Source organism: Ixodes scapularis, unplaced genomic scaffold, assembly GCF_016920785.2.
Source record: "Ixodes scapularis isolate PalLabHiFi unplaced genomic scaffold, ASM1692078v2 PGA_scaffold2__306_contigs__length_199485367, whole genome shotgun sequence".
Lineage (NCBI taxonomy): Eukaryota > Metazoa > Arthropoda > Arachnida > Ixodida > Ixodidae > Ixodes > Ixodes scapularis.
Genome location: NW_024609857.1, coordinates 166230179 through 166240475, shown reverse-complemented (window position 1 = coordinate 166240475; position 10297 = coordinate 166230179). Strand labels below are relative to the sequence as shown.

The window sequence follows — 10297 nt, the reverse complement described above, 5'->3', positions numbered from 1 at the left end:
AAATCCGGATGCGTTCACTCAAGCTCTTGAACAAGACCTTCTTAGCAAGTTCATGAGTTAGTTCTATCTGTTATGTTCTGTTTTGTTATTGCAATATGAAAGGAAATGACGATTACTGTTTTTCGCGCGCCTTAAGAATTTTGTGCGTTGTTTTTATTTGTATCATACCTGCTATAATCCCTCGATGGGGATTAACAGTATTTTGAAATAAAAAAAAATAAAAAAATAAATAAATTGGCCGCGAGGGCGGCGTAGCGGCACTGCTCCCATGTAGAAGTTCAATGCTAAGTTTTTGCAACATTTAAATTTTGTGTCCGCATCACTTAAATATTAATCGTTAATCTTAGATGGTGTTTGTTGTTTTGCCACATTCGGCTGTTTTTGTATATTTTACTGCATTGTCACATTGATACTAAAATGAAACACAACATTCAAAAGCTTTGTACTGAGTACACATGTTTGAAGGAAACAATGATACATAGCAAGGTTAGAATGATAGAAAGGTTTATTAAGCAGAAAGGTTTAATAACCATTCACATGCCACCTAACAGTGTGTTTAGTTAACAGGCGAGCCTATTATGACCACCCTTACATTGAAACTTGTTTTTGCTAAACAAGGGCTTCGAGAGGTTCACTGTGCAAGTGATTACAGTAAATAACATCTCAATGTATGGCACACGAGCCAGGTCGAATCGGTTCCTCAAAATACCGCAGAGCTTCAATCTTTGTATTGCTCTTTCCACATGCACACGGGCACTTGCAATAGACTGATTAGCCCTCGCTTCATCTGCTCTGAGCTGTTTTTCCATCAGAAAAGGGGGTCTGACCATTTTGATATTTTTTTCTCTACAGAGTTCATTGATGAGAGAGACTTTGTCGACCATGACGCTGTCGACGTGTGGGGTACACTTGTCAAGCAGCTGGCACTGTTTTGTGATATGGGTGTCAGATGCTTTCCCACCATACGCTGGGCTCACATACCTAATCAAGCCACCTTGCGCCTCGGTCACGAAAACCTTTGCTGTGTATGTCCGCTTGTAGTGACCGTAGGTCAGCAGCCTGGACATTAGGTCCTTTGGTAGCTCGATTTCTGCAGGGTGAAACAAGGAGACGCCAGGCTCTTTAAATCGACCGGAAAATTCGGTTTCTTAACCTATCGCGCTGCGACTTTGCGCAGCGTCTCCCACAGATGGTGGATATTTTTTTTTTTTTGTAAAATTTGCGAAGAGCGAACTTACCTGAGGAGAAATTAAAGAAAGAAAGAGGCTTAGCTCCCATGGAAACGCAGCGACGCCACCGGTCTGCGAACAACACGGCGCCGTTTCGCACGGGAGACAAGAGATGGCTCAAGCGGTCGCGACGCCAACTGCCGCCAACGAACGAGCAGACGACGCCGAGAGCCGGCCCTTTTGCAGACAAGGAACTGTAGTTCCTTGCTCTTACCGCGCCTGTCTTTTTTGTTTTTGCGACGGTCGCCGCCTGCGGAACGCACGCCGCTTTTCAGTCGAAAAGATCGTCTGCTAAAAAGGCCTGCTCTTGGCGCCGTATGCTCGTTCGTTGGCGGCGTTTGTTGCGCCATCTCTTGTCTCCCGTGCGAAACGGCGCCGTGTTGTTTGCAGACCGGTGTCGTCGCTGCGTTTCTATAGGAGCTAAGTCTTTTTCTTTCTTTACTTTTTCCTCAGGTAAGTTCGCTCTTCGCAAATTTTACAAAAAAATGCACCATCTGTGGGCAACGCTGCACAAAGTCGTAGCGCGATAGGTTAAGAAACCGAATTTTCCGGTCGATTTAAAGAGCTTGGCGTCTCCTTGTTTCACCCTGTAATTCCGTGCAATCAAGCACCATTCTTGTGTCTTTTTACTCGCAGAAGTAGGGTGTGAGGAAGCTGACAACAACATCTTCTTCGGGCTAGAAAATTGAATGTTCAAGTATGCTTGAAAAAATCAAAACAGACTCTTTAAAGGGGCGATGCAGCGATTTCTGCATTTTGCGCAAATACCGCTTAGAACGGATCCCTCACGTTAATGACCTGTGAAATACCCGTTGGTTTTTCATTACACGCAATCGAAGTCGCAGAAAAAAAAATAAAGAACAACGAGCAGAGTTCACCCCCTCAACTCGCAGCCAGAACAAGCGGCCACGTGATCTGGAGCCGATTATATGCCGCCAATGTTGATCATAGCCATGCGCTGGGGTTGGCAAGGCACATGACACGCGCTGAGTTCCAGACATTGTTATGGTTCGGCTGTTGTCGTCATTGCAGCGATTGGACACAAGACACTACCCGAATGCTTCTCGAGCTATCGATTATCACGAGCCCAAATCGAGTGTCCACGCCATGCTCGGGTCCAATCTATGAGCCGCATTCAAATATCGTCACTGGGCGGTAGTGCTACCGCCCAGGTACGTCATCAGGTTTTGCGAAGGAGAGATTGAATGAAAACGCCCGCTTTTGTTCTTGAAATTACACCGCAACAGAGGAGTTTCTTGGCCAGTGGCGTTGCGTGCGAGCAGACTTGTACCGTACGCATTACAAGTAATCAAATTACTTCTAATATTTTACTTTCTGGAGTAATTTTCTAATCAGCTGATTACTTGTATTAGGCAGTAATCAGAAGAGTAATCTGATTACTTTTTGAAGTAATAAATATTACTTCTAACCGTTACTATTTTTTCATAAACCCCCCCCTCCCCCCTTCCCTGCACACACTTTTTTTTTTTCTGAAATGACAGAAATAAAATTTGCTTCGGAAAAAACGATTTTTGCGGAGCTGTAGGAAACGAGGTCAATCCCTTTGTATGTACAGTTTCTGTAGAACGTCCGTTTCTTTTTCGCGCTTGGACTGGGAGTGGGAAACCCCAGAGAAGCCCCAGTGCGTGAGAAAGGCCATTGAAGGCGAAGTTTGAGAGAGCAGAATGTGGTTTTGTAAGTCCTTCGTTCAAACTAGCCACCTCAAGCACACGCATACAGAAAAAAAAAATCCTGCTTAAGGTATCTACTCGCAGCCCGTAGGAGAATCAGAACCGGAGGATGTTTAAAGCGGATGCAAAATATAACAAAGCCAGTTGAAATATTTACCTATTTCCCCTACGTGGTCTTTGTGACAAGCAAGGTTTCGAGTTGAGAAGGGGTCGGGGCCATCTCTTCCGCTAATGGATACTACATATGACCCGTTTAAAATCGTGGAGCTGCTGCTCTTTTGTATAACATGCGAGTTCATCCGAATGTGAATAATAAAATGAGCGACGCAAACTTTGAGTGACAACCCTTGCTTAAGCTTGTCAAGATCTAGACCCCCTCCGCTTCCTCCCCCCCCCCCTACCTCCCCCCTGCCCCCGAACTGGTGAACGCCAAAATCATTAAACTTCTTCAAACGAATTCTATGCTTGTGTCCCCATTGTTAAGGTACAACGACCACGAAAAGGGAAACCGTTTCTTCTTCAATACTTGTGAAAATGCGAAATATAGGTTGGAAGTAGTTCATTGTTATGAGCGCTAAAGATGTAAGTCTTCACACAATAAAGTAATCGGAGAAGTAACGGTTACTTCTTAAAGTAATGTCCAATTACTTTTGCTGTCAAGTAATCAAGTAATCTAATCTTATACTTTTTAGCCAAGAGTAATAGTAATTGTAATCGATTACGTTTTTTTAGTAACGTGTACAAGACTGCGTGCGAGTATCCTTGAGTCCCACTAGTGCCAGTAAGCTCGTGCCAAGTGAAAAGCATTCCAATTGAATATCGTTGTACTACCCATTTAAATATGTTGGAAATTGTGGTACGATGCACACCGAACAGTACTGCCCATTGCGAAAATGTGACGTCATGGTATAACTTCATAAAGGTCAGGACGACGGCACCATCATTGCTTAAGCAGAATGTGCGGGTTGTTTGTAGCACACGTGCCTCCGTGTACAGTTCTGTAATGTTGTAGAACAACTCGAACGAGCACACTCCTGTCAATACAACCAATCCCTTTTCATCGGGCGTTTTAGAGATCGTGATCAGCTGCTCCCGCTTGGATGTAGTGTCGACCTGGATCCCAATCTCTCTCTGGAATTTCTCAAGCTCTGTAGCAAGCTCTGAAAGAAAAAACTAAAGAAATTGGTATGGAGAGAACACTCTACCACTTTCCGAGTGGTTGGTTCGAGGGTTTCTATGTAGGAAAACAGTACAAACTCGTGCTTCCCTCCAGTGCTCGTTGATGGGGGCATGCTTCCAACCAAAGTGCTCGCACTGGTTGGTGCCTTGCTCACAGACTCTTCATGCCAAAAAGCAGTCGAACCAACAACTCGGAAAATGATCGATTAGACTGTTTGTATAGCATCGAAGTAATGAAATTATGTTTGTTACCTTCACCGTTTGTGAGGTGTTTGTTCCCCAGGACTCTCGTCGGGGGCCACAGGGGCATTGGATCTTGTTGCAGTTGAGCCTCATAATGACGCTTCAGACGAGGTTGAAGTGGTGTGGAGTGTCTGAATCACTGTAATATGGAAATAAAGATTTTTGTCGACGTCTTTGCTCTCATCATGAAACATTCATGTTACCCAATCTAATACTTCAAGTGGATTGACAAGGTGTGCCTATTATTTCTCCCATAAGTGCTACTCATGCCTCATAAGCAAAAACACATGTGAAAAAAACCTGTTGCCAGAGCAGGAAATTTACACTGTGTCGTACTATCAACATTCTGAATGCATCTGCGAGCCAGGAACAGACCTGCAGTGCCTTATGTGAAAAGCCCGGCACGACGAACAAGAAGTTAAAGGAAAAGACGAGGTGGGGGAGCAGATATTTTAATGTTAACCCTGCTTGCAAATTATTACTGCTAAGCTTCGATAAACCCCTTGGTGGTATCTGTGGTCCTGGTTAAATTAATCATTGTTCGAAGACTAACGTGAGGCAAGATATCTAGGCTATTGTTTGTGGTTTCTCGACAATTTATACTTTTTTATACTCCAAAGTTACATTCCTGCACACTCAAATTGTCCCAGGCTAAATGAAGGCACCGAAAGTTCTGCATACACAAACTACTGTTTTCCATAAGTCTAATCTCCCGTGCCTCCGCTGCAGAATGCTCGTCAGGAGAGCTGACCGAACCACCATTGTTACTCTCGTTTCCCTGTGTCATAAGGAAATCCTGCTGTGTGGAGGTTGGAAGTTGTGGCAGCGGGGGAAAGCACGCAGGAGTGCCCCTTTCACCAAAAAAATATGGAAATAGATATTAAATGGTACACTACCACCACTAGTAGTTTCGATGACAACCTTTTAGCTCAAAATTCTAAACATGAACACGGGTGGTCCCTTATTAATGCTAATTCTGTCGCCTCGCGTACGCGTGCGATGCAGTTAGTGAGTTAGTGCACATAACATTAGATGATCATGTTTTCAGCGAGCGATATTTGTATCGGAAGCTCGCGCTGGCCACTTCGAAGCATGCTTCGTAGCGTACACCAGGAGTGGTAGTGGGCCTCTGAAAGCAGTCTACTAAATCTCCCTATTAGTTTACAATGGAGGTGCATTCATGATAGCATATTCTCTGCACTCATCAAACGCCATGAACACAGTTTGAAACACTTACGTTGCCGCTTCGCCGATCCCTCGCATGACCGCCCGACGTCGTGTGAACACACGGGAAGATTCACCGACGGAATGGCGCGGTAATTTTTGGTACCTGTAACCTAACGCGAAGGAAAAGTTACAAAAACGCTGAGAAATTGTACCGAAATTCCTTGTTATCGGTCTTGCCGGGGACCTTGTAGACCGGGTAGGCGAAATCTTCCTCTTGTAAGTGCTTGCTGCATGCGAGGGCGGACGCTGTTCGTGCTTTTCCCCATTCTTAACTTAATTACCGAAGATTTTCGTAGCCTCGATGACTTGGGGTGGCGGTGAAAGCTAACACCGGGTACTCTTCGAGACTTACACTGTGGTACAGAGCAATAAATAACCATAATTATCAAGCCCGCGTGATCCAAATCGCCGAATCCCGGAATGCGGAGTCCTCTGCCTGATGTCACGGCGCACTTCGTCCATTCAGAACGCGGCGACCTCAGCGCCACCCGTGTTTGTTCTCCCGGCTAATACTATGTCTTCCTGGCCGTATAACTCACCTGCACAAACTGAATAAGTAACTTTCACGTCTTTTAGAGCGCAGCTCTTAGGCGCCCGTTTCCGGCATGAGTGGTGTCGGCACCGGCGTCGCCGTCAGCGTCCCACGCTGATGGCAACGTCCCATAATGCACCGCGCAGTTACGCCGACAGCGACCGTCGGCGTAACTGTGCGGTGCATTATGGGACGTTTCCCATGATGATGTCACACGTGACGTTACCTGTGACGTCATGAGGGTCGGTAACTCGTGACATCACCGCGCGTTGCATTATAGGTAAAATTCCCCGCTAAAGGTCTATTCACACGATGCATCTTGTTGACGAATCTTGTGTCGTGAAACTAGGTTTCGGGAAAGAGATTCCCCGTCTGAACGCGACCGAAAAAGTGGCGCGCCTCCGCAAAAAGTGGCGCGTTCTCCTCGCTTCTGGAGCAATCTTTTGCTGAAACTTCTCCGAGTGCTGTCAATCACCTTAAAAGCTTCGCCAATGGCCGTTCGCAAACGAGTTCACGTGACGTATGAGGCGGGGCGAGCTGTTAGTGGAGCCTGCATTGCGGCTGATACGGTAGCCGAGCCCAATCCAATGAAAGCGAAACCGACCATGGACGCCGCAAGCACCTCCGCGACCGTCGCTACTACGTCTGATGAAAAGGTAAGAGTTGATGCTTACCGAGTGCATTGAAAGAACCTAGTGACAGAAAGAAAAAAAGGTAGAGGTTCTCGGAGTATTTAAAACGGTTTTTATAGCTGTGTTCTCCCGCGAGTATCATAGTTTATGAACTTATCGAACAACCGAAAGTGTTTGCATTGTTTACGGACGAGCGCGGGAGCGTATACAACCTGTCCGAGCCACTTTTATCGTCAATTCGACGGCTGGATATCAGCACCCGGAAGAAACTAGGTTATGCATTGAGCCTCTCTATGCATTTTATGTGCATCCTCTGGGTTTGGGGAATAATTTGGCTGCGTGCGCGTACGGTGCCGGCCGGCGCACTTTTCGGATTTAACATGTATTCGCTACAGTGCCCACTATTTTTAAATTGGCACTCGTGTGTTAACATGTATAGAAACAAAAATTTACGACACGAACAATTGACGGCAATGCTCCGTTTTTATCCCATATGCTGACGTCAATCAGTCTATCAATATTTGTTGCTTTCAATTTAAGATCCACAGAGTCAGACTTGCCAAAACCTCTTTATTATTATTTTTCAGTTTCACTGGACGGTCCACAAACAACGCACGCTCATACAGTTCTACAACTGTAACCACTTTCTGTATCAAACTAGTCATCCGGACTTCAAGAAAAAAACACTCCGAGATGCAACTATGCAAATTGTTGCAGACATGCTCAAGTGCACAGGTGGGTGTGATGTTGGCAGTACTGTCCAATTTCTAAAGCTAGCACTTGTTTACTTAATCAAACTTTTTCCTGAAACAGTGGGGGAGGCAAAAGCCAAATTCCATTGCTTGCGAACATATTTTAATAAGGAGTGGGCCAAGGTGACAACGAAAAAATCTGGCCAGGGGACAGGGGATAACTACGTCTCCAAGTGGGAGTTCTTTGAAGACATGAAGTTTTTGAAGACGAGTCAGACTCCCCAAGCATCCGTCTCATCCCTGGAGGAGCTGACAGTGGAGGTGTGTAGTACCTTGCCCAATAAGTTATAAACATTACCTTATACTATGACGATCATGCATAATGAGGTAACTGTATAGTGCAATGAAAATTATATTTAAATGTTGGGGGCAAACTAAATTCTGTAGAATGTATAAAACAGTACCATAGGCCAGAGCTGTGCAAACTTTTGAGGCCCGTGACCCCTAAAATACTTGCATGCCGTCCGGCAACCCAACTCTCCACCCCCCTCCCTCCCCTCCTCCCCCCCCCCCCCCCCTTTAGAGCAGTATCAAAGCAGCTCGGCTTTCTTAGGCCCCCGCAACCCCCAGACGTCGTCTTGCTACCCCCACTTTGCGCACCTCTGCCATAGACCATTCTGGAAATATCCAGCACCTCCCATCGTCTCTCCAATGCATCCATACATAGGACGAGCTGCTAGTGCTTGTTTAACATTTCGCAATTTCAAAACGAAAAAAAAAAGAGTATGATAATAAGGCGTATGAATTAGATTTGTAATATGTTTGTTCCATTTTCATTGTGTTCTGAAGACTGAACTTGCGGTGGTAAGAGAGAAGGAATTAAGCCACTTCCAGGATGTACGCAGTGTTGAACTCGGCCCGAGTGACCATCTAAATGGCCCCAAAATTTCTCGCTCTTTGTGCTGCAAGGTGGAATTAATGAGGCCTTGTGGGATTTTTTTGGGAAGGTCTATTGCCTAGAAACACACTCATTACCTCAGCTTCAGTTTTTCTCCATCCGCAGGTTAAATCTGGTATTGAACTGAGCTGCTCTGTATTGTAGCCCATGATGTCAAATAATTCATTTTATCGTTTTGAACAGTCAGAGTCCTCCTCATCACCTTGTGTGGTTCTACTCGAAGAAACTGTCGACGATACCAGCACGCCACCCGAGGTGCGACGACCGGCGTACAAACGAAAAAAGAACACCCCGACCCAGCCCATTAGGGAGCAAGTCTTCGAGAAGGCGCTGAAAGTGTTGTCCAGCAGCGCACAAGATGACGGTGACCAATCGTTCGGTGATGCAGTTGTGGCTGCAATTGCCGGCCTAGATGAATATAGGAAGGACCTTATCAAGGCGAGGATCATGGAGGTTATATTTCAGATCAAACATTCTACTTTAATTGAGAACATCTAAGAACAAATTCTATAATTTTTAGCTGCTTTTTTTTTCATCGATTTTAAATAAGGTGTTATACAGGGGTTTGCCCTAAAATCTGGAATAATGGTCGCATGCCCGCAGCAATTTAAAATTTTCATCAGCAGTGTATTTTTACTTTTTGGTACAGTTTCAGGGCAAAGCTTCGTTCCTGTGCTATGCCACAAAGTTGCAGTGAGCAGAAGATGGTACCGTCAGCTTTCGACTGTGCATCGAATACTTGCTGCGTCTATCGGTTAGCTTGGCAGTCCGCATTGGTGTCCTCCATTAAGTCACATATTGTTGGTCTCACATTTCAAAGGAAGCGAGCTATGCATTCAAATTTTGCAAGATAAACTATGCGACTACAATACTCCTTTCATAAAAAAACGAAGATTTCTTTTGTGCAGGCGACAATTTTTACGCCAAATTTTGGAGTTAAGGTGCTGATATTTATTCAAGAGCTGTTTATGATGAGTGTTCACTTAAATAATGTGGTCTTGTTTCGCTTGTTTTAATTATCACTCGTGTACCCTGACCAGGCATTTTTTAGTTTATTTAAAAGGTCATAAAGTGCTTTTTGAGATTCTTGTTTTATTGTCATACTCTCTGCGAGCTCTAAGCATCCTTAAAAATCCGAACTTACATTTACGGGTGGCCAATTTCTACAATAAAAAGGTGATAGAACATGCCGACACTTACCATTGGTACAAAACGACAGATGGTGCTACCGAGCCTTGCTGCTGAATATGGTTGAATAATGGACGGCACTTGTCAGCCACTCGCAAGCGGTGGGTTCCCGCGTGGATGAGTGGGACTGGTCGGCTGGTCGTCCACGCGGGAGCCCACCGCTTGCGAGTGGCTAACAAGTGCCGTCCATCGTTCAACCATATTGAGCAGCAAGGCTCGGTAGCACCATCTGTCGTTTTGTACCAATGGTAAGTGTCGGGATGCTCGGTCACTTTTTTATTGTACAAATCGGCCGCCCATAAATGTAAGTTCGGATTTTTAAGGATGCTTAGAGCTCGCACAGAGAGTATGATAATAAAACAAGGATCTTAAAAAGCACATCAGTGCCCCTTTAAGAGTTCTTGACTTTAAACGAGGTATTCACTTGAATAGTCTTTTAGTTTTTGTTTCCTCAGTTCTCAAATGACATTTGGCTTCCCTTGTATTAATAATAAATCAAATATAATGTTTTGTAGTTTCCTTTTTATTCCAGGTGTTTATGATCGAAATATTTCCTTGAACAACACACACAAGGTGCTTACATACACTCATTCAGAGCATGCACATAGGCCTACATTCAAATGTATATAGATGCGATGGAGTGAACGTGAAAGACAAATAAATCAAAGCCGCCTTCAATGTACACCAAATGACACAGTCATGTCTTCATCATGAGTACACCTGTTT

At 44.8% G+C, this 10297-nt stretch overlaps 1 protein-coding gene and 1 pseudogene across 1 annotated transcript; one reads left to right on the top strand and one right to left on the bottom strand.

Annotated features, from left to right (window-relative positions):
• Positions 1–560: 560 nt before the first annotated feature.
• LOC115318855 lies at positions 561–4409 on the bottom strand (annotated as a pseudogene).
• A 2755-nt stretch (positions 4410–7164) lies between these two features.
• On the top strand, positions 7165–9433 carry LOC115318862. Its single transcript, XM_040210254.3, has 4 exons — positions 7165–7203; positions 7321–7468; positions 7547–7746; positions 8567–9433. The coding sequence occupies exons 1-4, from the start codon at positions 7165–7167 to the stop codon at positions 8879–8881; spliced, it is 702 nt and encodes a 233-aa protein (XP_040066188.1). The 3' UTR covers positions 8882–9433.
• The last annotated feature ends 864 nt before the right edge of the window (positions 9434–10297 follow it).

What these genes read in the sequence shown, in the direction of transcription:
- LOC115318862 (XM_040210254.3), top strand. Translation starts at nt 7,165, where the DNA reads ATGTATAGAAACAAAAATTTACGACACGAACAATTGACG. An exon ending in TACGACACGAACAATTGACG is followed by an intron (nt 7,204 to 7,320) that starts GCAATGCTCCGT and finishes ATTATTTTTCAG; the next exon opens with TTTCACTGGACGGTCCACAA. An exon ending in AGACATGCTCAAGTGCACAG is followed by an intron (nt 7,469 to 7,546) that starts GTGGGTGTGATG and finishes TTCCTGAAACAG; the next exon opens with TGGGGGAGGCAAAAGCCAAA.